We start from the raw sequence: 27,683 nt of genomic DNA, 5'->3' as shown, positions 1-27,683 counted from the left end.
TGTGTGATGGGTAGGTTTAGGGGCTGTGTCTGTGTGTGTGTGTGTGATGGGTAGGTTTAGGGTCTGTGTGTGTGTGTGATGGGTAGGTTTAGGGGCTGTGTGTGTGTGTGATGGGTAGGTTTAGGGGCTGTGTGTGTCTGTGTGTGTGTGATGGATAGGTTAGGGGCTGTGTCTGTGTGTGTGTGTGATGGGTAGGTTTAGGGTCTGTGTGTGTGTGTGTGTGTGTGTGTGATGGGTAGGTTTAGGGGCTGTGTGAGTGTGAGTGTGTATGATGGGTAGGTTTAGCGGCAGTAGGGGGATAGCAATGACTGTAAGGCAAATTGTGTGTGCGTGCGTGCGTGTTTGAGTGAGTCTGTGTGTGTGAGAGTGCTCTCTCTCTCTCTCTCTCTCTCTCTCTCTCTCTCTCTCTCACTCACACACACACACACACACATTGACTCTCTCTCTCTCTCTCTCTCTCTCTCTCTCTCTCTCTCTCTCTTTCGCACGCGCGCACACACATAAATCATCCATAAATATTTGATGATAAATAATTGTTACATTAATGTCTAAGGAAGATTTACTGTTATTGCTGTTATGAATATGATATTTACCAACAGTAATAATAATGTCCACCATGAGTGGCGTCTTTTTCTAGAGTCCAATCGCTTTATTTCTAAACTCGTGCTGTGTGGACAGTGGACAGCAGGGGGCGCTCATTCCTCCGGGAACAGACCGGACAACAAGTCCCGGAGAAGAAGAAGAGCGAGAGCAGAGGTGCCGATATGTTGGTTACGTGACTAGTTTTGTAATAAACATTACATCAAATCATATAATCTTGTTTCCCCGAGCTGGAGATCATGCTCCCGGTGCTCAGGCTCGCGTCGTGCCGCTGTCACACAGCGTGGAGGAGCTTCCAGCACACACACGTAAGACTCGCGATATTATTATTACTAGAGCATGTGTGGAAATATCATCATCATGACCTCCATCCTGAACGAGTTTCAGCTCATGGGGTTTAAAGCGACTGGACACATTTTAGAAATGTCCCTCAGTATCCACATTGTTCGATTATTTAAATAAATTAATTCAGTTCTATTGATGATTTTTTATATATACACAATACATTTAAAAAAAAAAAAATAGTTTTCTCAAAACTGCTCTCTTGCTGTCTAAATGAATGATGCGGAAGGGACCGTCTGACAACTACACTGCGTCCGCTCTGATTAAAGTAACACAGCACTTAAAAAAGAAGAAAATATAGGGGGAACTGATTGGATGGTTGTGGTTTGCTATTGGTGGATCTCATGTGAGTGACAGGTTAAGAATTGCCCATTTTTGTTTCATGCATAAGCGTCGGAACCACTGTGTGTGTGTGTGTGTGTGTGTGTGTGTGGGACAAGACCCGCCCACTTTTTACGACCAATTAGTACCATAGACCGTAAAAAAATATGGACGACTCGACATCATCCGTTTCCGCTTGCCATATTTGAAGCTTTCAGGCGGTGTCATGATAAATCCTGTCCCCCTGTGAAATCGTGTCCGCAAGGACCCCAAGAGCGATTCTATTGGCTGAAAGAAATTTTAATAGGTAATCTGTTCAGAGCCTGATTACAATTCTTACACAATCGCGTTTTGATTTTTGCTGTTTAAATTGTCTTAAAATAGTCTTTAATGTCTTACAAAGCATATGTTTCATATATTAGTAGTATATAACTGAAGCTATAAGTGCTTATATAAGTATATAATTCAGAACATGTTTTTGCTCCCATTATAGCAATCAATTACATATTTTAAATAAATGTTTTGCGTGTGTACTTATTATGGCAATGAATTCATAGTTTAGTAGTTTATTATTTAGTTATTTTTAAACAATTAATTGTCCAGAACCATGTATAACAACTTTTGATCAGGCATTTAAAACCGCTACCAGCGGACACGATTTCACAGGGGGACAGGATTTGTCATGACAGCGGCCTTGCACGGCGCGGACATCTTGGGACCGAGTCTGCGCAGTAGCGATTTCGGGACCGGAGTTGCGCAGTAGAGCGCAGGAAGTAGAGCAGGAAGTACAGCAGCGATATCAAAAGCCCGCCCACACTCTCGCAGATGCAGAACAATTCATTATGTTGGTGTGAAATAAACAGTTATGGAAATGTAGAAATTAAAGCTAAAGCTCTAATCTGCTCCCAGAAATTTCGAAAAAAGTCCGTTAGTGCCTCAGCGACAACTTCACTCAGAGAAGACGTCAGTCTCAGCTGTCAATCATGACGTCACACACCCCGTTTTTATAGCATCAAATAACTAACTCAAACTAAACTTATTTTTAAAACGAACACTTGAAATGAAATCATCGTGATGATAACTGCCTTCAGTGACATAAACTAACTTTGGGGAAAAAATATTTGAAGTGTAATTTTATTATTTAGTTTGCCTCGCGTCCATTAGAAAACACAGAGGGGCGGCTATACTGGGACCGGCCACCGGGGGGCGATCGAGGCGCGGAGGCTTCAGTATCTGAGAGGGAGACGGCAGGCTTGATTAGTACCCATTCACTTTTATCTCTAATTCAGTACGTCTCTAATTAGACCGTTAGCATCTCGCTAAAAATGACCATCGATATTTTTCCTGTTTAAAACTTGACTCTTCTGTAGTTACATTGAGTACTAGAACCGCTGGAAAATGAAAAGTTGTGATTTTCTAGGCCGATATGGCTAGGAACTATACTCTCATTCCTGCGTAATAATCAGGGAGCTTTGCTGCCTTACCAAGGGTGCAGCGCCGCAATGATATTACAGCGCCTGAAAATAGGCTAACTTCTGTCAACAGAACCAACATCACAACCTGCCTTCACAGAGAGCGTGCTGGGACTATTTCCAGGCGCTGCGTAATATCATTTCTCCGCTGCACCCATGGTACGGCAGCAAAGCTGCTGATGTAACTATGGAAACTCTTTGGTCATTTATGAGCGAGATGCTAACGGTTTAATCAGATTCAATGATCTATGCTAAGCTTTGCTAAAAGTGCTGCAGCCAGACCTGGAGATCGGCTGAATGGACTCAAAGTAAAACTTGACGGCTTGAATCTAGTTGAAAAAATAGCCTATTTTCAAAAAAAGTGATATGTTCCTTTACGGTCATCATGAAACAAAAATAGAAAATTCTCAACCTGTCACTCACATAAGATTCACCAATAGTGTATATATATTAATTACGAGGCTATTTTACAGTAAACACTTCATAATCCGTGCAAAACAGGGCAAAGAAATCTTGTCTAAGCATTCTTGCGTCTGACATTTTATGTAGTGTATTTGTGATATTATAGAGCCTATAAATGTTAATCTGCAGTTGAACACAGAGGTTTAATATTCACAGACACTAACAGAATAAACTCCCAATCCTCGGCTGGATCCGTGGCTCGTTGAAATTAAACAGCGTTTTTCTGAGGTAAATTATTCCAGGATTATTCCTCATGGTGTAAAGTACACTAAACTTGATGTGTTTATTCGAGTCGAAGCGGGACATCGACAGACATCTCTCTCTCTTCAACAGATTACATAAACACTAAACATTTGCTTTTGATTTGATTTGCATTATTAAATCCCTGACATTTCAACGTTTCTTTAGAGCAGTGGTTCCCAAACATTTTGTAGCACGCACCCCTTTTTAATGTTGTATACCTGTCAAGCACCCCCACCACCTTATTTCGGTTAAACATCAGATTTTTAAAAGCAATAACTAAATACAAATATCCTCTGTTTAAAAGAAAAAATCAACAGTTGAGTTGTAATATATACAGCGTAGAGTTAGGGGGGTTCGGGGGCTAATTTTTTTTAATTTTCTGATCTACATATGAGCCTTCGAAGACGTCTGAAAGCCAAACAAATTATGAGAAATAGCTTTAAAACTAAGTCAGTGGGCAGTAAATATTTGTCAATTCCTGCTCTCTCCTCATCTCCATCACTCCTTATTTTGCCCTGTGTCTTCCCCTCCTAATGCATTCAACAAAACATAGGATAAACTTATAGTTAGAATTTTTTTTTATCTGAAGAAAACATATTAAAGGGGGGGGTGAAACACTCAGTTTCAGTCAGTGTCATGTCAATCTTGAGTACCTATAGAGTAGCATTGCATCCTGCATATCTCCGAAAAGTCTTTATTTTTTTAATAATTATATAAGAAAGATGCGCTGTTCCGAGTCTTTCCGAAAAAAGCCAAGCGGATGGGGGCGTATCGTGTGAGCGGAGCTAAATAATGACGTGTGCAGCAGCGCGCTGTGTGTTGAGTCGAGTGCGTCGTAAAGCTGTGTCATCCCTAACAGCGGGAAAAACTTTATTCAAAATAAAAATATGGCTTTTAATCAGATACAGCCATACATCTATGATCCGGAATCAGACCCAGAGGCTGCAGTTGAACAGGAGCAGCAGCAAAAACGACTAGAGCAGGACGTCTCTATGTGCTACAAGTTATACACTAACTATATAATATGCTTAGCGGCTTGTGTTATTTACATATTTATACTTGAATTATATCGTCGTATTTTTGTCTTTGAAGGTGTACATGTGGGAAGTGCAGTTGTGCACGTGTGTTTGTGTGTTTACGCGTGGTTTGTGTAGACAGTAAGCGGACCGGTTTTGCACAGCAGGCTAAGTTAGTGTTTACATAGATAGACACGGAATAGTAGCGCATTTGAATGAAGAAGCGCGCTTATTTAGTTCAACATATTTCCCCACTCTGTGTATTGTTGTTTGGAGTGCTTTTACAATACACAAACATAAAGTTACACATATAGTGGCCAGCTAAACTAATGTACACGCACTACACATCGCATGCTCCATTGATCAATTAACTATACGTGATCATGTTTGGGCTACTCGATGAGCATAGGCAAAGACACAGACATTTGAAGCAGTCTTACTCACCGCCTGCGGTTCTAACGTTGGGACCTTTATCGTTGGGACTGCTCCATCCTTCAGCATTAGGCGATCTGGAAAATCCGGCGTCGAGCTGGGCCTTGTTTATGAAACAGTCGGCACCGAAATGCAGCGAACAGATATAAACATTCGCGCAACTCAGTTGCTGATCCGGAAAAGCAAATTCCATCCACTGTTGCCTTAACGCGGGGTTTTGGAGAATCTGTGCAGGACTGTCTTGGTCTGGCAACCAAAAACGCACTTTTTTGGTGACATTGTTATGTGCACATCACCTGTGCAGCGCAGCCTACGAGCCAGCGTTTTGATGGGCGTAGCCTGTTGCTTTCGCTCTCTCCCTCTCTCTCTCTCTCTCTCCCTCTCTCTCTCTCTCTCTCTCCCTCTCTCTCCCTCTCCCTCTCTCTCTCTCTCTCTCTCTCTCTCTCTCTCTCTCTCTCTCTCTCCCTCTCTCTCTCTCTCTCTCCCTCTCTCTCCCTCTCTCTCTCTCTCTCTCTCTCTCTCTCTCTCTCTCTCTCTCTCTCTCTCCCTCTCTCTCTCCCTCTCTCTCTCTCTCTCACGCGCTTCCGGTAGAATTGTCCGTAAGGCCCATACAAGGAAATTCCGCCCCCGTTAACGTCAAAGGGGACGCATGATCGCAAAAAACTTGCCGAAACTTATGACTAACCGGAAGTAGTATTTTTGACAAAGAAATACTCCCATCAAACGTCCACCTTAACTTTTGAAACTTTGTCTATGTTTAGTATGGGATTCCAAGTCTTTAACAGTGTAAAAAGATCAGTATGCATGAAACAGCATTTCACCCCCCCTTTAATGTTTCTTGTCCTCTCACATTGACAGTATAGTTAATTATCACATTAAATCACATTATAAATTAAAAAATGGTTTATTAATTTGCCTGATTATTTTTATCGGTAGTTTAACATTTTAATCCTAAAACAGCTGCCAAATATGAAATGCTTAGTTCAGCTACCACACCATACCTGGAGGAGGTCCATAATCCACGAGTAGAAATATAGTGCGGCCCCTTTAAGAGCTGCGCGTTCCCCATTAAACATTGAACTGCTGGTACTTTGTGTGTGTGCGCCGAACTGTGCCGCGATTCATGTAAACAGTGAGAGAAACACGGAGAGCGCTGTTGTTCAGAAAAGTAACCTGTGTATTAGTTTTAGCTGATTGTAATGTATTTAGTTCAATAAAACACATGTACTGTAAGCGGTGATGGTGTTAATGATTTACCCGAGTGAGAGTGAGCTTGCAGAGAATCAGTGAAAAAAACACACTTTTCTTTCGACCTAAAATGAAAAGGGCAGGGCTTCGACGCAGACGCACTTGTAAAATGAAATGAAAATACGATTTACTATAATTTACTACAGCTTGTAATGTGAAATTTTTATTTATCAATAATACTCTGACATGTGAATTTTATCCAAGTTAGATACGTAAAATAAAACAGAGAACATTTTCTGCCATTACAAACATTCTCTCGGTTGTCAGTCTGTGCACCCCAGTTTGGGAACCGCTGCTTTAGACGAGTGTCTCATGTTTGTTCATTTTCTGAAGAGAATCAGATTAGACTTCATCGAGAGAGAGGCTGCAGATCGCGCATCATGTTGGTTTTTGTTATTTTGCAAAAAGCACAGCAATTAGTTTTTATTGTGCGTGTACACAAATAAAAGTAGAAACTTAATAGATTATAATGATGTTTAACACTTGAGTATTTAGAGTTTCTTTTGCACTGATAATTAAAGCTACACTGTGTAACTTTTTTAGTTTATTCTTAGCTAAAATCACTTAGTTCTTTCAAAAATATATGTGCTCATTAATGTATATTTACTTCTTTCAAGTAATAAAGTATTCTGGTACATTTATAATATGCCATTGAAAACACATACGGGTGAGGGGTTCGAATGCCGGTCGCCATGTTGCCCCTCCATCTTGAAAGTACAGTAGCCAAAGAGGGACATACCCGTGAATTCAAGCTTCGCCTTTCGCGTTTTAACACTCGATGGCACCGTGTCGAATGTGAAGAGGGGGATTGCCGTGTTAATCTTGGACTAAATCATGGTGTATGGTCGTATACCTTTACACCACTAGATGGGGGAAAATATCACACAGTGGAGCTTTAAAAAAAAGTTGGTCGTGCCGGCGCGATCGTCGACATCAATGGGTTAAATAATTCACACACAGAATAAAGGGGCGGGGCCTGGTTGAGCTGGTTAGTGTGTTAAAACTGGCAGCTATGGTAAGGGGCGGGACATTTTCCAAGCATGCTGGAAACGCTTGACCAATCACATCACACCGCCCCAGACGACCAATCAGAGCACAGTGTGCTTTTCAGAAGGAGGGGCTTCATACAGACACTTTTATTCAACACTGCCTGTGCAAGTTATTGAATGTATTTTTATTGTCACTGTTGACAGCGAGCCCCTTTGAGACAATGGCTGCTGAAGAGAAGACAGACCACAGTGACCACAGGAAGTGTGTCGGTCAGAAGCGTGCCGATCCCCAACGCAGCGACGGATCGCGTGATTGGCCGCTGGCTGCTGGGCTGCAGTGGGCTGGTACTGGGTGCTGTGGTTCTGGGAGGAGTTACCAGGTAAAACACAATCACAATAACTGCTTCATGTTATTCTCATGTTAACTATATCTTGTAAAGTCGCCTGCACAAAGTCAAACATGACTAGATTAAAAAAAATCGAATTATGATTTAATACTACTGTCATGCTGACAACAGGTTTAATGGCACAGGAGCGTTGACGGCACACGTTACATGCATGGATAGCTAGGGGTGTCGAAGTTAATCGTTTTTTCGATGCATTGCAATGCAGACGAGGACGATTCGGTATCGGTTCAGTAAGGCCCCGTTCACACCGCAAGTCTTCAAACTAACCCGCATGTGCAAAAGAACAATATCAGCGACATCAGACACAGCGCGCTGCTGCACTAAAGCTCGGGAGGTTATGGAGGAAGTAAGCATTTATGCTTTTATTTAAACATGTTTGTGTAATGGAAGCCATAACATTAATGAGCAGGAGCTGAAGAGGAGAAGGCCTTTTGTCTCCTTCCTTTGGCACTGAAGCCACACTTTTCAGTGTCCCCGTTCTTCCATTTTGTGTGCTATTTTTAAAAAAACTGAGCCTTTACGGTAGGATCCTTCAGGTTTAGCTGTTGTTGAAGTATCTCCCCATATACTAATGAGGTCTAACACCTCACTCTCCCTCCACTGACTCGCTCCATCGCTGCTCTCCATATCTAGGCAAGTTTTTAATGTTGCTGTCGGTGTCTGTTGTGTCTAGGGCTAACTCGCCGGCGCATAAATGTGACAAATGTCGACATAGATTGACGTAAAAGTCACATCAAATCCGCCTTGTGTGTTCACACAGCGGCCGCATTGAAAAAAATCCGATCTGGGCTAGATTTGAGTGTTCACACTACCTCTGAAGAAGTCTGACCTGGTTACTTGACCCCAAAAAAATCAGATTTGGGCCACTTTTGCCTGCAGTGTGAACGGGGCCTAATCCACCATAACCGGTTATAATGTTACTGACGCCTCGTTTGTTATTTGTCACGTGCTTTTTCGCGGTAGCACACAATGGCAGAGAGAGGCGAGAGACGCAAGGGATTAAATACACCAACTACTTTAAAAGCGACATCTGGGCACATTTCGGCTCTTATGAACAACCCGGTAAGCACAACCTGGAGAACACACACATACACACACGCTGTGTGTAAGGCCCCGTCCACACGGAGATGGGTTCAGCTGTATACGTATACATTTTGTACCGTATCAGCGTTTCGTCCACACGGATCCGGCTTTTTGAAGCATGAATCCGATATTTTTCGAAACCGGGCCCCAAAGCGGATAAATCTGAAAACGATCATCTTCCGTTTTCGTGTGTACAGCGAATCCATATATTTCCTGAAACGGTGATGTCATCACACTACGTCCAGCATGATGAAACGGGTAAGGGATACAACTACAGGCACTGGGCACGTCATATTTAATATCACGTCATTTAATGACCGTATCTGCGTTATTGTAAGGGTATGTTTAGGGTCGGGGTCGGTGTAGGCGTTAATAAAACACATCTGTTAAGTAGCAAATGTATTTATTGTTATTTTATTGTGAGATTTCGCCTCACCTCCGAACACTGCAATACCCCTGCTAGCCACAACTCTAAGTTTTTAGTGTATTTCTGTGGCAGAATTACAGCGCCACACACTGGCCTGGCATGCAAACTACATAGTTTTTAGTCCGTTTTCTTAATCTCGTGTGGACGCAGATATTTCTTGAAACGAGGAAAAAAAAAGATCGGATTGGGAAAGCGCTGGCTTCGTGTGGACAGGGCCTAAATCGAAGCCATCTGATTTATCAAAACGATTTCATTTACACTTGAGCTCGTAAATGTGTCTCTGCAAAACGGATATACATCCGATTTTCAGATCCCGCACTATATAATGGAGTTTACGTCAAAACAACAGATATGAGCTGCGTTTAACATCGGATCATTTCACAATCAAAGACGGCAATATGAGCGAGCGCAGACACGGCACTGTAAGGTCATTCACTTTTCATGAAGACGAGTGTGTGTTGAGCACCTACGACTCTACTTTTGGTTTAATTTGCGGTAGTTTGTGCGTTGGCTTAATGAAGAGATACTCGTCTGTGGCGATGCGTGCTGCATAGCGCCGTCATATTTGGTTATAACGCGACATATAGCCTATAACACGCTTCACACGTTTAGTTTTTTTAGCATTGTTGGTATGAGTAACATTTACATGTGGTTTAAACAACCAGATGTATTTAGACTTTAGTTTTGACAGTAAAGAGACACAGACCAGGCTTTTAGTATTTGCTCTAAATGCTCCTGTTGAGTTTAGTTTGATACATTCAAGAAGTGTGTTTTCTTTGAGAAGGTAAAATTAAAGGTTCAGGTCATATAACTGACTGACAAAACTGTATACATGAGGATGCGGTAACCCGTCAATGCATCGTGATATCGAATTAAAGCGACTCGATGGCATGATAATTGTAATCGAACCGAACCGTGAGACCAGCGTAGGCTCACTCCTCTATTAATAGCTGATGGCTGTCAGTAGAGACAGAGCGTATTTAGACCACGCCCGCCCCGGGGGGAGCACAATCCAACGCTCTTCATTGACTTTGCATTGCGTGAAGCGGTCGTCTCGGTTTTTTCCACTTATAACAAAAACTAACAATGTCTATTTTTTTGATTTTTTTATTTTTATTTATTTAATCGGGACAGTGCACATTAATGAACAGTCTAACATTACTGTAAAGACTGTAAATGAGCCAGGTTATTAGCCTGACAAGCCGGACCCACATCAAGATGTTTGGTCTGGAAACTCTCCATAGACGGCTCAATCTGAGGGGCGGATAAACGGCTGTCTGTCAAACTCCCTCTGCACGCGATAGGATAGCGCTACACCAACCAGAGCAACGAAGGTGAAGCAGAGCTCGCTGACAGATTAAACATTCGCCGTATCCGGTCGGCTAAACTCCGAACACATCTTCCCTTCTTAAGAATGACTTCAGTGCCGTTCTTTGTTCTTTTCTCAGAGAAAAGCTTAACTCAAGTCTTCCAGAGTCGCGGTCAAAGCTGATTCGAAAGACCGCCGCCGTTCGCCAGTTTCTGTGTTTACTAGAAGCACGCAAACGCAACTCGGCCGTCGTCATTATGGCCCCGCCCACCGACTCTATACACGATGTGATTGGCCCGTCCAGATTGAGAGGAATACAGCTCAGAAGGGTATTGAGAGTTGCTAGACGACACTCGCGGCAGATTAAATTTGCTGCCACTAGGGTGCGTCTAGATTTCTAGGCTACCAGGTTATAGCATAAATGCTAATTTTCACCTGTAGTCCCGAGGCAGGAAAACAACAACATACAAAATAGTGCATCACGACAGAATATAACAAAATACAATCAAACAAGAATCACATTAACACACATTCAGACAGATTATATTACTTCAGTAAGACTAGTCAAAATGATGACAGAGCTGTGAACTTTTAAAGGGTTACTTCAGCGATTAGCATATGGCTTTGTATCAGTAGAAACCCTGGAAAATATTCAAATTATTGTGCTTTCCCCCCTCATATCTCCCTGAGACGAGAGATTTATGCATTTTATTTCTGGAAAAATTCCTCCTATGATGCAAAATGACGATTTTTGCATCATAGGAGGAATGTTTGCCCAGAGGCTAAAGACTACAGCCAGCAGAGGGAGCCATTTCCGCATGTTTTGAACTCGCGCATGGGGGATGGAGATCACACTCAGCTTGCAGGGAGAGCTCATCTTGCAGACAGGATCATTTAAACAGAGCTATGGTGAGCAATGTAAGTCTTTTAACTTCTCAAATTCATTTCTATGAAAGTTAAACTTGCAAAGGCATGAACTGAAACGCGCCAGACTGAACTCGCGTTGTGAATGTATGCGAATGTAGTCGCGATTACCTCAGCTCTCATCATTCGTGCAGTTAGTGCTCAGTGCTGTGATACTCGCGCGGTGACTCACTCATTATATTGAACACACACGTTCAGTTTTTAATTGTAGTGTCTTCTCTAACTCAGTGACTGTAATGAAGTTGGTAGCGTTGGGAATGGCACAGGGCAGCGAAGCATTCTGGGAATTGTAGTCTTTCTTCCCCATGGGACAAAAATACATTTTCTGTCTTTTCTCAGTCTAGAAGACACCAAATTCAAAAATAATTTCACATTTCTACTGCATTGATGACCCAGTTTAAATACAGATTCATCTTCCCAGCGCTGAAGTACCCCTTTAAGAAATTGTTTAAGATGGGTTTTAAAAGTCAAATAGGTTGGACATTCTCTAATGTTTGTTGGGATACTGTTCCAAAATGTACCTCCTCTGATAGACATTACAGTTTGTCCAAAGGTAGTTAAAGCTACCATCCATCAGTCTAAAAGCTGACATGTGACAAGGTGTGCAGCAAACAAGCTAAAAAACAGAACTAAGTGTTTAAAAGCTGTCGACCCAAAAAACGAGCGTTTAAAGTAGGGCTGTGCAATATATATCGAAAATTTTCGAAATATCGCAAATGTAGATATCGCAACGGCAAGCAATATCTGATTTATTTAATAGGCTACTTCAACATTGTGAAAAGTGTACGTTTTAGGTCGATGCATAGCAGAGAATAGACTGGGCACATTACGGTTACTTATATGACCAGCTTGATGTTAAAAAGAGTTATTTAATGCAATAATTTGCGCAAAACAGTCTCGCGCTGTCTGACACACACACACACACACACACACACACACACACACACACACCGAAACGTTAAAGGGGGGGTGAGACACTCAGTTTCAGTCAATCTCATGTCAATCTTGAGTACCTATAGAGTAGTACTGCATCCTTCATATCTCCGAAAAGTCTTTAGTTTTATCATATTTATAAAAGAAATATGGGCTGTACCGAGTCTTTCCGGGAAAAACTAGCGGCTGGAGGCGTATCGAGTGGGCGGAGCTAAAGAATGACAAGCGCAAAGCGGTGACGTCCTCAAGCGTGGAGAAACCCATCGCCATCTCAGCTAATACAGATAATGATCCACAATCATTTGGAGGCTGAAATAAATTGAACAGGAGAAACAGCAGGACGTCCGTCTCTGTGGTATGGACTGTATTTAGTGGCCTGTCAACATTTGTGTGTGTTTACTCGCAGTTTATGAGGACATGATTCGGTTTATGGACTATTGTATGCGACTAAACCTTAGCAGTAGCGAGCAAAACGGTTTTGCACGTCAGACTAGTGTAACGTTATACAGAGAACAGCAATGGAGTCCGTTAGCGCATTTGAATGACGAAGCACGCGATCGTGTCGTTTACTGATGTTTACTCACGCGACGATAGCCGACAGCACAGACATCTGAAGCAGTTTAACTCACCGGCTGCTTCCAAAGCAGGACCGAACCTTTATCGCTGGGACCGCTCCGTCAGAAACACACTTCTTTGGTATGATTTGGTGAAGTCCTGACAGCAGTGGTGTGTAAATCCACTTTGCGACGCGACTGAAGCGATGTTGTGAAGCTTCCCGTCATTTCTGCGTTCAAATCGGTTCAGATGCAGCGCTGCCTTCCCAGAATGCTGTGCTGAAGCGTTGAAGTCGCTCGACGTCACCCATAGGAATAAAGTGGAGCGCGGCGCGACAGAAGTGTTCACGGACGACTGGATCTGCAGCTGAGAGTGTTTATGGGTGTGCATTTCCTCTCTCGCTCTAGTCACGCGCGCGCACCCTTCCGGGAGAAGAGCCCGTACGGCCCATACAAGGACCTTCCGCTCTATTAACGTCAAGCCGACCCATACTCGAAAAAAACTCTCTGAAACTTGTGAGAAACCGGAAGGAGTATTTTTGACACAGAAATACTCCATCAAACGTCCAACATTAGTTTCTGAAACTTTGTCTATGTTTAGGATGGGAATCCAAGTCTTTAACAGTGGAATGCTCAGTATGCAGGAAACAGCATTTCACCGCCCCTTTAATGATTTGTGACAAATGTTACAACTAAAGCACTGCTGGTCACTTTCAGAAGCTTTCTTTTTCCAGAAAAAATGTGAAACACAAAAGGTTTTATTCTCAGTTTTTAAATAATTGTTTTAATATAATTTAAATAGATTTTACATACTAATTGCAATATCGTATCGCGCAGCCGTAGTTTAAAGAGACAAAAGTGGACACAGGCAATAAGAGGTGACGCTTCAGCAGAGGAATGGCTCAGTTTGGGGATCCTGTATGTCTACGTGTGCAGTAAACATGTTGTCAAATATCCAAATGTCAGTTTAATATATTATATTTCCTGTCTCTGATTACTTTCCCCTCCAGTGGGCACAGTTCTCACGCCCGTTTACTACACACACTCCGTCTGTGTGCGCGTTGCAGGATCCGCACACCACAAACACAACATTTATTCATTATTTTTGATTTAAAATCTAAAAGTTGTTACTGAACATGGCTCGTCAGAACTGCAATTCTCTTACTCTTTCATAAAAGTCAGGTAAACGTAGGCTACTACATTTAAACAACATTTTATTCAATTAATTAATCCATAGGCCTATTTATATAGCCTAGCACAAGTGGCAAAACATTTAAACACAGGTTATAGCCTAAAATCACTAACATTTTAAATTAGAAACTTACAAAAGGCTATTCAAAAACAGCCGACTCTCGTCTTTTCTTTCGTTTTTAAACCCTTTTAAAAGAAATCCTTCAGGTCATAACTTTTTTTTTCCTCCAAGAAAGGACGAGTGCTCTCCATTATGGCACTTTTTTTACCTAAATGCCAGGTAAGGTGTCGTTTCCTTGCTTAACTTGAGAAAAAAATCCATGTGTTGACTTTGAAACAAGAGTATATTTTAAATGATATGCATCTGTGGTGAAATGACTAGATTTTCGCGTCAGTACATGTTTATTTTAATGTGAACAATGTTCTGTCGCTTTAATACAGCAGCGCAGCGCAGCAAAAAATAGACTCTGTGTGGAAACGATCGCCTCACTCCTGCAGACGCAGCACTCCTGGAACGGACTGACGGACCGCATCCGCGTGCAGTGTGAAAGCTGTCATCCGTTAACATGGGTACGGAAAAAAATACGCACCGCACACACACTGCAGACGGAGTGTGTGTGAAACAGGCGTCAGTGTAATATAACAAGTCGCGCTCCGACTCAAGTGCCTGTGTCCGCTTCTGTGTCCTTAAACGCTCGTTTTTTGGCTCAACAGCTTATAAAAACTTGTGTTTTTGGTTCTGTGTTCTTTAGCTTGTTTTCTGTACACCTCGTCACATATCAGCTTTTAGACATTGTTCGATTTTTTGTAATAATTCAGAAATGACAAAGAGGCTGCTTCCCGCAATAGAAAGTCAGTGGAGGCGGTTGGTTGGTTTCCCCCCCCGGTGGGCGAGGCTTTCAGATTATTACTCGTGTGGCTCTGTCTCTATATGAACATTACTCTCACTCAGTGACGGCTGTATGTCTCAGATTGACGGAGTCCGGCCTGTCGATGGTTGACTGGCATTTGGTGAAAGAGATGAAGCCGCCGCAGACCCAGGCGGAGTGGGAAGAGGAGTTCTCCAAATACAAACAGTTCCCAGAGTTCAAAATGTGAGTGTGTTTCTGTCCCGTCACATCCGTACGGATGCTGTACATACGAGGCGTGAAGTACAGTACAGTTATTATTCAACACAACACTGCCCTGTTTTTAACAGCATGAATCACGACATGACTCTAAAAGAGTTCAAGTTCATCTTCTACATGGAGTGGGGTCACCGCATGTGGGGCCGGCTGGTGGGACTGGCCTACATCCTTCCTGCGGCGTATTTCTGGAGGAGAGGGTACTTCAGACGCTCCATGAAGGCTCGTGTTCTGGGTCTCTGTGGCTTCGTGGTCTTCCAGGTATCCAGTCATCCACTGACATGTCAATGCTAGCTCGTTTCCACAACTCTAGCCTTGAATTTCAGCAAACTTTAAACTGTGGTGCTAGCCTGACGTGGTCATACTCAATTCTAGTCAGAATATGAGTCTGAAACCGCTCCATTGGGCTGTGATTATGAGGCGTTTCAACCGAACCAGGAAAGACATCAATTGGGTAGACCTTTGTAGGTTTGAAACACGCCTCATAATCACAGCCCAATGGAGCAAACCAATCAGCAACGAAGCGACGCATTGTCAAATCTCAACAGACAGAGCTCAACTGCACTGTGTTGCCAAGTCCGTGTTTTTTTCCACGGTTATGTGACTATGTCCAAGGGTTGAAGCGACTATTATGTGATATATAGACCCATGAGTGCGAATTTTAGCAGGCAATCTTGCCAAAATAACACACATTTTACCCCCAAACACCATTTTTCCCCCGGAGAACCCCCGAGAAGCTATTGTTTAGGGCTAGTAGTTGGCGGATTTTGTTGTAAAAACTTGGCAACCCTGTCTGCACACGCGCTGAAATCAGGCCGGAATAAACGATCTTTGCCGGTGTTGTAAAAAAATTAAAGAATTTATTGATACACAGAGTACTGACCCAACATGATCATCATCTTTGAGAGAAATTGTGAAGGTGAATGCATATACAAACAAGCTCTCCGTTTAGGATACGAGTAAATATAATCCAAGCCCCTTTGATGACGTGATGATTACGTTCCTGTTGATCATCTGTCCGTCATCGGCTAAAGCCCGCCCTGATGATCTCATTGGTCAGGTTCTGTTGATCATCTGTCCGTCATCGTCTAAAGCCCGCCCTGATGATCTCATTGGTCCGAACAGTTTCTGTTGATCATCTGTCCGTCATCGTCTAAAGCCCGCCCTGATGATCTCATTGGTCAGTTTCTGTTGATCATCTGTCCATCATCGTCTAAAGCCCGCCCTGATGATCTCATTGGTCAGTTTCTGTTGATCATCTGTCCGTCATTGGCTAAAGCCCGCCCTGATGATCTCATTGGTCAGTTACTGTTGATCATCTGTCCATCATCGTCTAAAGCCCGCCCTGATGATCTCATTGGTCAGTTTCTGTTGATCATCTGTCCATCATCGTCTAAAGCCCGCCCTGATGATCTCATTGGTCAGTTTCTGTTGATCATCTGTCCGTCATCGTCTAAAGCCCGCCCTGATGATCTCATTGGTCAGGTTCTGTTGATCATCTGTCCGTCATCGTCTAAAGCCCGCCCTGATGATCTCATTGGTCCGAACAGTTTCTGTTCGGAGATAATTACTGCTCTATGGAGCGATGCCAGACCGAATTGCCAGACCTAAAAATGTTGTGGGCGGGGCTAAATTCGGCTGGCATCCAGGCTACAGTGGTGCAGCTGGTAGTTGGAAACCTTCAAATAATTGAAGGAAACGCTAACAGTGACCTCAAACGAAGCTAAGGCTTCGAGTAATCAGATACTTTTTGTGGTAATAAAAATAGATCCCAAAAATGAAAATTAGCCCATGATTTACTCTCTCTCACGTCATCCTAGGTGTATATGACATTATAGTGCATCCACCCATCATTAAAGTACATCCATCATCCATCCATCCATCCATCCATCCATCCATCATAAAAGTGCATCCATCCATCCATCCATCCATCCATCCATCATAAAAGTGCATCCATCCATCCATCCATCCATCCATCCATCCATCCATCCATCCATCCATCCATCCATCCATCCATCCATCATAAAAGTGCATCCATCCATCCATCCATCCATCCATCCATCATAAAAGTGCATCCATCCATCCATCCATCCATCCATCCATCCATCCATCCATCCATCCATCCATCATAAAAGTGCATCCATCCATCCATCCATCCATCCATCCATCCATCCATCCATCCATCCATCCATCATAAAAGTGCATCCATCCATCCATCCATCCATCCATCCATCCATCATAAAAGTGCATCCATCCATCCATCCATCCATCCATCCATCCATCCATCATAAAAGTGCATCCATCCATCCATCCATCCATCATAAAAGTGCATCCATCCATCCATCCATCCATCCATCCATCCATCAATCCATCCATCCATCCATCATAGTGCATCCATACATTATAAAAGTGTTTTAACTACATATCGCCCTACCCTAGGGTGTTATAAGTATGATCATAATATTGTGATGTCTGCAGTCTGTCCTCAGCGGTGGTCAGTGATTGTGTGTGTGTGTGTGTGTGTGTGTGTGTGTGTGTGTGTGTGTGTGTGTGTGTGTGTGTGTGTGTGTGTGTGTGTGTGTGTGTGTGTGTGTAGGGTCTGCTGGGCTGGTATATGGTGAAGAGCGGGCTGGAGGAGAAACCTGAGTCTCATGATGTGCCTCGGGTCAGTCAGTACCGGCTGGCGGCCCATCTGGGCTCGGCTCTGCTGCTCTACTGCGCCAGTCTGTGGACCGCACTCACGCTCCTGCTGCCGGCCAATCAGGTGACTCCGCCTCACCGAGGCCGATACATCTACACTCATGCATTCAGCAGACGCTCTTAACCAAAGCCACTTACTACTGAGGACTACAGGAAGCCATCCGTCATGAAGAACTCTCTGGTGCTCTTCATTTAGGGGGTGCACCGGTCATCTTCCCTAACGTCACCACACTGCAAAAAATGCTCTTCTTACTTAGTATTTTTGTCTTGTTTCTAGTCTAAATATCTAAAAATTCAAACATTAAGAAACATTTACTAGACAAGTAAAAAATATTGTCTTGTTTTGGGGAAAAAAACTAAATGAAGAGAGTTTTTGTTTAAAATAAAATAATCTGCCAATGGGGTGAGAAAAATAATCTTGTTTTCTGTTGAATTAAGATTATTTTTCTCACCCCATTGGCAGATTATTTTCTCTATGGAGCGGTGAAAATGAAATCTCTAGTTCTTTTTTAACACATTTAAAAAAAAATTTTAAGATGAATTTGAAAATATATCAAAAACTATTTATTATAAAGTAAAAAAAAATATTTTTTGTTAGAAAGTGATGTAAGTGAATTTTTGTGTATTTGCAGATTTCCCACTCATTTTCTATGGTGGTATTTTTTTACAACCAATTAGCATGCTCGAATCATGCCCTCAATTTTTGTTTTTTGTGTGTTTACGTACGTAATGCTAGAGAAGTCCCCAAGTTTCATATCATTCTGATGAAGCTGGGATTTTTAAAATTCAAAATGTGGTTCATATGTTCAATTTCTCATAGGTGTGTGTGTGTGTGTGTGTATAAGTGTGCGTGTGTGTGAGTGAGTGGACGTGTCAGGTTTCACAGATGTTTTGAGTGTCACCCCTTTACTGCTGTGTACTTTTTTTCAGCATTGTGGCTGATTTGTAGATTGTACACAGAAATATTCTGAGAATTTGTGTTTTTGCCGTTTTCCCATTCATTTCCTGTGGTCGGTCATTTATGACCGAAGACAACGAAGGCTACTTTTTTTTTGTACTACCAATTAGCATGCTCGAATCATGACCCCATTTTTGAAAATTTCAAAACAGAAAATGTTCTGTTCAGAAATGACCAAAGAGCACCAGAGGGTTAAATACAAAGATTTGGATATTACTCAGAGTAGCAAAAGCTAGAATAGGGAGGGAAAAGAGAAAAATAGAGGAGGAAGAGTTAGATTTTTTAAATAAAAAATTATGATAAGATTAAAGGCTTAGTTCAGCCAAAAATAAAATGTCTGTCATTAACTCCTCTCCCTGATGTCGCTCCACACCCGTAAAACCTCCGCTGACGGATCGCCAGTGTCTCGTGATTTCAGCAGTTTGACACGCGATCCGAATCATGAATTGGTTAACTGATTCATAACCGTTTGAATCTTTATTTGAGGATTGAACACAAACGGATGCTTCAAGAGACTCTAATTAACCCACTGATGTCTCATATGGACTACTGTGATGATGTTTTTATTCCCTTTCTGGACATGGACAGTATAGTGTGCATACACTTGCATACGCTCTCGGACTAAATATAAAATATCTTAAACTGTGTGTGAAGATGAGCGGAGGTCTGACGGGTGTGGAGCGACATTAGGGAGAGGAGTTAATGACAGACATCTCATTTTTGGCTGAACTAGCCCTTTAAAGTGCTCATGGAAGAGATGAGTTTTGTTTCCTGTGGTTCTGATGCCTCTCTCTCCTCTCCAGATTCCTGACAGCAGACATTTGGTTCACCTGAGGCGGGTGGCCAAGGTGACCGGCGGCCTGGTCTTCCTCACGGCTCTCTCAGGTACGAGCGCAGGCAGGACTTAAGTGTGTGTTGTTCAGCTGCACCATTCATCGTTACAGGGTGGTCATCGTAAACATATTCGGTTATGTCTTCTAAATGTCTTCTGAATGACATTTGCCATCACTGCTAGTGTTTGTGGGCATTTTCACAAGTTATTCTAGCTTCATTCGTTCTTATTTTATCAACACTTGTTTTTTCATGAAAAAAAGCAACATATCTAGAAAAAAAGGAGAAATGATCAGAACACAGAGTCCATCAACACCTCAAAGCTTCAGTCCTAGAGCTCATCCTGGGTCCACATTACATTCAGAAACATTAGGCAGATTAATGTTCATGATCATGTTATTTTAGATATGAACATGCTTATAAAGCCCTATTCACTGTTTCTCATGTGGACGTCTGTAAAAATAAATGTGCAGCCACCTCAGTGAGAAACTCGTGCGTTCGGATGGAGATTATTCCTGGTGGAGGAGCGAGGTTAGTGCACTGCAAAAAATGCTTTCCTTACTTAGTATTTTTGTCTTGTTTCTAGTCCAAACATCTAAAAAAATCTTGCTTAAAATAAGATAAATAATCTGCCAATGGAGTAAGAAAAATAATCTTAATTCAAACAGAAAACAGCATCATTTTTCTCACCCCATTGGCAGATTATTTATCTTATTTTAAGCAAAAACTCTCTTCATTTTGAGTTATTTTCCCCAAAACAAGACAATTACTTTAACTTGTCTAGTAAATACTTCTTGTTTTAAGAATTTTTAGATGTTTGGACTAGAAACAAGACAAAAATACTAAGGAAGAGAAGCATTTTTTGCAGTGTAGTTTCTGGAAGAGTATCTGAGGCACGAGCTGTACTGGCTCCACCCTCTTCAGCAGCTCATTTGCATTTAAAGACACATGCACAAAAACAGCATGTTTCCTTCCACTCAATGGGCTTTACAACATTATATAATAAATGATCTGTGGGGTATTTTGAGCTGAAACTTCACACACACATTCAGGGGACACTGGGACTGCCTTTAAGACACAGAGTGTTCAAACCAGATGGTCTAAAACAGCATTTGAGTGTTTGTGAGTGTGATGGAGTGATGATGAAGTGATGATGAAGGGCTTGTTTCTCACTCAGGGGCGTTTGTTGCTGGGCTGGATGCAGGTTTGGTTTATAACTCCTTCCCAAAGATGGGCGAGCGCTGGATCCCTGATGATCTCTTGGCCTTTTCCCCCACCGTCAAAAACGCGTTTGAAAACCCCACAACGGTTCAGTTTGACCACCGCATTCTGGTACGCATCTCTCTCTCTCTCTCTCTGTGTGTGTGTGAGAGTGAGTGAGTGTGTGTGTGTGTGTGTGTGAGAGCCTGTTTATGAGGACACAAATTTGTATAACTACATGGGTATTACACTGGTATTACACTATAAATGTGGTTTATGAGGACATATCAAATGTCCCCATAATTCAAATGGCCTTAAAAACATACTAAATGATGTTTTTTTGAGAAAGTAAAAATGCAGAATGTTTCCTGTGATGGGTAGGTTTAGGGGCAGTGTGTGTGTGTGTGTGTGTGTGTGTGTGATGGGTAGGTTTAGGGGCTGTGTGTGTGTGTGTGTGTGTGTGTGTGTGTGTGTGTGTGTGTGATGGGTAGGTTTAGGGGCAGTGTGTGTGTGTGTGTGTGTGTGTGTGTGTGTGTGTGTGTGTGTGTGTGTGTGTGTGTGTGTGTGTGTGTGTGTGTGTGTGTGTGTGTGTGTGATGGGTAGGTTTAGGGGCAGTGTGTGTGTGTGTGTGTGTGTGTGTGTGTGTGTGTGTGTGTGTGTGTGTGTGTGATGGGTAGGTTTAGGGGCAGGGGCAGTGTAAGGGGATAGAAAATACGGTTTGTACAGTATAAAAACCATTACACCTATGGAGAGTCCCTGTAAACCACATAGACCAACATGTGAGTGTGTGTGTGTTTGTGAGTGTGTGTGTGTGTGTGTGTGTGTGTGTGTGTGTGTGTGTGTGTGTGTGTGTGTGTGTGTGTGTGTGTGTGTGTGTGTGTGTGTGTGTGTGTGTGTGTGTGTGTGTGTGTGTGTGTGAGTGTGTGTGTGTTTGTGAGTGTGTGTGTGTGTGTGTGTGTGTGTGTGTGATGGGTAGGTTTAGGGGCAGTGTAAGGGGATAGATAATACGGTTTGTACAGTATAAAAACCATTACACCTATGGAGAGTCCCTGTAAACCACATAGACCAACATGTGAGTGTGTGTGTGTTTGTGAGTGTGTGTGTGTGTGTGTGTGTGTGTGTGTGTGTGTGTGTGTGTGTGTGTGTGTGTGTGTGTGATGGGTAGGTTTAGGGGCAGTGTAAGGGGATAGAAAATACGGTTTGTACAGTATAAAAACCATTACACCTATGGAGAGTCCCTGTAAACCACATAGACCAACGTGTGTGTGTGTGTGTGTGTGTGTGTGTGTGTGTGTGTGTGTGTGTGTGTGTGTGTGTGTGTGTGTGTGTGTGTGTGTGTGTGTGTGTGTGTGTGAGTGTGTGTGTGTGTGTGTGTGAGTGTGTGTGTGTGTAGGTGGATGTGATCGAGCTAATGTGTGTGTTGTCTCTGCAGGGCATCAGCTCACTGACGGCCATCACAGGACTCTACCTGTACTCCAGACGCACCCATTTACCCCGGAGGGCAAAGGTCGCGATCGGATGCCTCACGGCCATGGCCTACACACAGGTACACACACCTTCTCCTCCACACACAGGTACACACACAGGTACACACACCTTCTCCTCCACACACAGGTACACACACCTTCTTCTCCACACACAGGTACACACACCTTCTCCTCCACACACAGGTACACACACAGGTACACACACCTTCTCCTCCACACACAGGTACACACACAGGTACACACACCTTCTCCTGTACACACACCTTCTCCTCCACACACAGGTACACACACCTTCTCCTCCACACACAGGTACACACACCTTCTCCTCCACACACAGGTACACACACCTTCTCCTCCACACACAGGTACACACACCTTCTCCTCCACACACAGGTACACACACCTTCTCCTCCACACACAGGTACACACACCTTCTCCTCCTCACACAGGTACACACACCTTCTCCACACACAGGTACACACACCTTCTCCTTCACACACAGGTACACACACCTTCTCCTCCACACACAGGTACACACACCTTCTCCTCCACACACAGGTACACACACCTTCTCCTCCACACACAGGTACACACACCTTCTCCTCCACACACAGGTACACACACCTTCTCCTCCACACACAGGTACACACACCTTCTCCTCCTCACACAGGTACACACACCTTCTCCACACACAGGTACACACACCTTCTCCTTCACACACAGGTACACACACCTTCTCCTCCACACACAGGTACACACACCTTCTTCTCCTCACACAGGTACACACACCTTCTCCTCCACACACAGGTACACACACCTTCTTCTCCTCACACAGGTACACACACCTTCTCCTCCACACACAGGTACACACACCTTCTCCCCCACACACAGGTACACACACCTTCTCCCCCACACACAGGTACACACACCTTCTTCTCCACACACAGGTACACACACCTTCTCCTCCACACACAGGTACACACACCTTCTTCTCCTCACACAGGTACACACACCTTCTCCTCCACACACAGGTACACACACCTTCTTCTCCACACACAGGTAGACACACCTTCTTCTCCACACACAGGTACACACACCTTCTCCTTCACACACAGGTACACACACCTTCTTCTCCACACACAGGTACACACACCTTCTCCTTCACACACAGGTACACACACCTTCTCCTCCACACACAGGTACACACACCTTCTCCCCCACACACAGGTACACACACCTTCTTCTCCACACACAGGTACACACACCTTCTCCACACACAGGTACACACACCTTCTCCTTCACACACAGGTACACACACCTTCTTCTCCACACACAGGTAGACACACCTTCTTCTCCACACACAGGTACACACACCTTCTCCTCCACACACAGGTACACACACCTTCTCCTCCACACACAGGTACACACACCTTCTCCCCCACACACAGGTACACACACCTTCTTCTCCACACACAGGTACACACACCTTCTCCTCCACACACAGGTACACACACCTTCTCCTCCACACACAGGTACACACACCTTCTCCCCCACACACAGGTACACACACCTTCTCCCCCACACACAGGTACACACACCTTCTCCTCCACACACAGGTACACACACCTTCTCCTCCACACACAGGTACACACACCTTCTCCTCCACACACAGGTACACACACCTTCTCCTTCACACACAGGTACACACACCTTCTTCTCCACACACAGGTACACACACCTTCTCCCCCACACACAGGTACACACACCTTCTTCTCCACACACAGGTACACACACCTTCTTCTCCACACACAGGTACACACACCTTCTCCTCCACACACAGGTACACACACCTTCTTCTCCACACACAGGTACACACACCTTCTCCTCCACACACAGGTACACACACCTTCTCCACACACAGGTACACACACCTTCTCCTCCACACACAGGTACACACACCTTCTCCTCCACACACAGGTACACACACCTTCTCCTCCACACACAGGTACACACACCTTCTCCTCCACACACAGGTACACACACCTTCTCCCCCACACACAGGTACACACACCTTCTCCTCCACACACAGGTACACACACCTTCTTCTCCACACACAGGTACACACACCTTCTCCTCCACACACAGGTACACACACCTTCTCCACACACAGGTACACACACCTTCTCCTCCACACACAGGTACACACACCTTCTCCTCCACACACAGGTACACACACCTTCTCCCCCACACACAGGTACACACACCTTCTCCTCCACACACAGATCTGTGTGTTGTCTCCTCAGGTTCTGCTGGGCATCAGTACTCTGCTGCTGTATGTGCCCACTCCTCTGGCCATCACACACACACACACACACACACACACACACACACACACACACACACACACTCACTGATCTGTGTGTTGTCTCCTCAGGTTCTGCTGGGCATCAGTACTCTGCTGCTGTATGTGCCCACTCCTCTGGCCATCACACACACACACACACACACACACACACACACACACACTCACTGATCTGTGTGTTGTCTCCTCAGGTTCTGCTGGGCATCAGTACTCTGCTGCTGTATGTGCCCACTCCTCTGGCCATCACACACACACACACACACTCACTGATCTGTGTGTTGTCTCCTCAGGTTCTGCTGGGCATCAGTACTCTGCTGCTGTATGTGCCCACTCCTCTGGCCATCACACACACACACACACACACACACTCTGATCTGTGTGTTGTCTCCTCAGGTTCTGCTGGGCATCAGTACTCTGCTGCTGTATGTGCCCACTCCTCTGGCCATCACACACACACACACACTGATCTGTGTGTTGTCTCCTCAGGTTCTGCTGGGCATCAGTACTCTGCTGCTGTATGTGCCCACTCCTCTGGCCATCACACACACACACACACACACACACACTCTGATCTGTGTGTTGTCTCCTCAGGTTCTGCTGGGCATCAGTACTCTGCTGCTGTATGTGCCCACTCCTCTGGCCGCCACTCATCAGTCCGGGTCTGTGGCTCTGCTCAGCTTCTCCGTCTGGGTTCTGGCTGAGCTCCGCAGGATCATCAAGTAGCCTCAGCTCACATTTCCTGCTATAAGAAGGTTTATTAATAAATGATGCGGTGCCATGGCCCTGTGTTCATATGAAGTGATCATAGATCCAGTGGGAAAGACATTGATAACTCTTTCAATATTTATACTGTATGAATATCATTTCAATAAATACAATTCTGTCAAATATTCTGTCTAAATAAGTAAAGTCCGTTCTTTCCCTTGATTTTATCAGGACGTTCATCACACATGTAATACAATGAGATGTGTAATATTACGTTTTGCTGAAAATGTTTTTTTCTTCTTGATTTTGTTCTAATAACCTGCTGTACATTTATATAGATTGTCTCTTATCATGATAATAAACTCAAGAGCTGATCTGTCTTTTTGGGTCTTTAGGGTTTTAAAGTCACAATGAAATCAAAAATGGACAAATCTTATTTGTATGCATTGCATTATTTATTATAAATGATTTACGGGTGTACATCCTTATTTGATTATTTCTAATAATCTTAAGTCAGAATAACCTCATCTCTAATCTGCTGACGAGGGCGGAACCACATGTCACTCACAGGAGATCAGCCAATCGCATACCACAGCCGTCCAATCAGCTCTCCACAGACACACTCAAGCCCGCCCCTACATCTGTTCTTGTTTGTGAAGCGCTTCACTCGATATACGGCACAATAGAGAAGAAAAGACCAGCGGGACTCCCTCTCATGATGACTTTAAAGGGGTACTTCAGCGCTGGGAAGATGAATCTGTATTTAAACTGGGTCATTAATGTAGTAGAAATGTGAAATTATTTTTTAATTTGGTGCCTTCTAGACTGAGAAAAGACAGAAAATTTATTTTTGTCTCATGGGGATGAAAGACTACAATTCCCAGAATGCTTCGCTGCCCTGTGAGGCCATTCCCAAAGCCACTGCTACTGGATTACTGTGACTGAGTTCAGAAAGTACAATTGAATACTGAACGTGTGTGTTCATTATAACGATCGAGTTGCCGCGTGAGTCTCACAGCACTAACTCAGATTAGGAGTCAGATTACATTTAACATCATAAATGAGTTGATGAGCTCTCTCGATGAGAGCGGAGGTAATCGCGACCACACTCGCGGCATACATTCACAACGCGTTTTCAGTTCATGCCTTTGGAAGCTTAACTTTCATAGAAATTAATTTGAGAAGTTAAAACACTTACATTGCTCAGCATCCGTTTAAATTAATGCCTGCAGCTGAGCTGAGCTGTGAGTGTGATCTCCGTTCCCCATGCACGAGTTGAAAACATGAGGAAATGGCTCCCTCTGCTGGCTGTAGTCTTTAGGCTCTGGGCAAACATTCCTATCGTGACGTAAATATCGTCAATTTGCGTCACGAGAGTAATTTTTCCAGAAATAAAATGCATAAATCTCTCGTCTCAGGGGGATATAAGAGGGGGGAGCACGATCATTTGAATATACTCCAGGGTTTCTACTGATACAAAGCCATATGCTAATCGCTGAAGTAACCCTTTAAATGTTTCACGTCATCATGAAATCTTCACGCTCCTAAACCTAGTGTGATCTCTGTTCAGGTTCAGAGTCTGAATGAAAGCTCAACTCTGACTGCAAACCCGGCAGGAGCTCGATTATAATGACACCAACAGTGTGACCAATGGACTGGACTTAAGGTAACTTTAAGAGCATTTTTGTTTCAGAAGTACGGCAGTTTCTCTCCATGAGATAACACAACTCAGTCCAACTCAGTCACTTACATTCATCATCTTCTGCACTTATTCATCCCTGCTAATCATTTAGTAGTTGTGTGGAATACTCGTCATTACACTCATTTGTTAATGCAATTACTTTTGTGAGTGTGTGTGTGTGTGTGTGATGGGTAGGTTTAGGGGCAGGGGCAGTGTAAGTGGATAGAAAATACAGTTTGTACAGTATAAAAATCATTAACATAAAACATGGTGTGTGTGTGTGTGTGTGTGTGTGTGTGTGTGTGTGTGTGTGTGTGTGTGTGTGTGTGTGTGTGTGTGTGTGTGTGTCTGTCTGTCTGTGTGTGTCTGTGTGTGTGTGTGTGTGTGTCTGTGTGTGTGTGTGTGTGTGTGTGCGTGCGTGCGTGCGTGTTCCTTGTTTGCCAATACTTGTGAGGGCACAAATGTCCTCACTTATATAGTAAAATATGAAATCAACTCACTAGTTTGACATTTGACTGGTCCTCACTGCACTGTAAACAAATGCTATAAAAAACGGCCACATTTTGACAGTAAAATATTGTTTTCATTAAAACAGTAATATACCATAGAAAACAATGCATTCTGGGTAATATTTGTCATTGTCGAGAAAATAGCCAACAGTTTTATACTGTGAATTAACACA

The 27,683-nt window shown here is 43.5% G+C and overlaps 1 protein-coding gene across 2 annotated transcripts; it reads left to right on the top strand.

Moving 5' to 3' along the window:
- Positions 1 to 700: 700 nt before the first annotated feature.
- On the top strand, positions 701 to 25,700 carry cox15 (cytochrome c oxidase assembly homolog 15 (yeast)). Of its 2 annotated transcripts, none has more exons than XM_067420885.1 (9): positions 701 to 908; positions 7,330 to 7,505; positions 14,925 to 15,047; positions 15,152 to 15,338; positions 17,674 to 17,841; positions 19,539 to 19,620; positions 20,744 to 20,898; positions 22,199 to 22,312; positions 25,207 to 25,700. In XM_067420885.1, exons 1-9 carry the CDS (start codon positions 840 to 842, stop codon positions 25,336 to 25,338), a joined length of 1,206 nt encoding a protein of 401 aa, XP_067276986.1. In that variant the 5' UTR covers positions 701 to 839; the 3' UTR covers positions 25,339 to 25,700. The 2 variants fall into 2 exon arrangements, with proteins under 2 accessions (XP_067276986.1, XP_067276987.1); XM_067420886.1 differs by lacking the exon at positions 25,207 to 25,700 and adding an exon at positions 24,557 to 25,139.
- The last annotated feature ends 1,983 nt before the right edge of the window (positions 25,701 to 27,683 follow it).

This window comes from Pseudorasbora parva, chromosome 17 (assembly GCF_024679245.1).
Source record: "Pseudorasbora parva isolate DD20220531a chromosome 17, ASM2467924v1, whole genome shotgun sequence".
Taxonomy (NCBI): Eukaryota; Metazoa; Chordata; class Actinopteri; order Cypriniformes; family Gobionidae; genus Pseudorasbora; species Pseudorasbora parva.
The sequence above is the reverse complement of the archived record's forward strand: the minus strand, read 5'-3'. Positions and strand labels throughout refer to the sequence as shown.

Excerpts from the sequence above, each read along its gene's own strand:
- cox15 (XM_067420885.1), top strand. The coding sequence starts at position 840 with ATGCTCCCGGTGCTCAGGCTCGCGTCGTGCCGCTGTCACACAGCGTGG. Across the intron at positions 909-7,329 it reads GGAGCTTCCAGCACACACAC|CGAGCCCCTTTGAGACAATG; the intron begins GTAAGACTCGCG and ends CACTGTTGACAG. Across the intron at positions 20,899-22,198 it reads AGTTTGACCACCGCATTCTG|GGCATCAGCTCACTGACGGC; the intron begins GTACGCATCTCT and ends TTGTCTCTGCAG.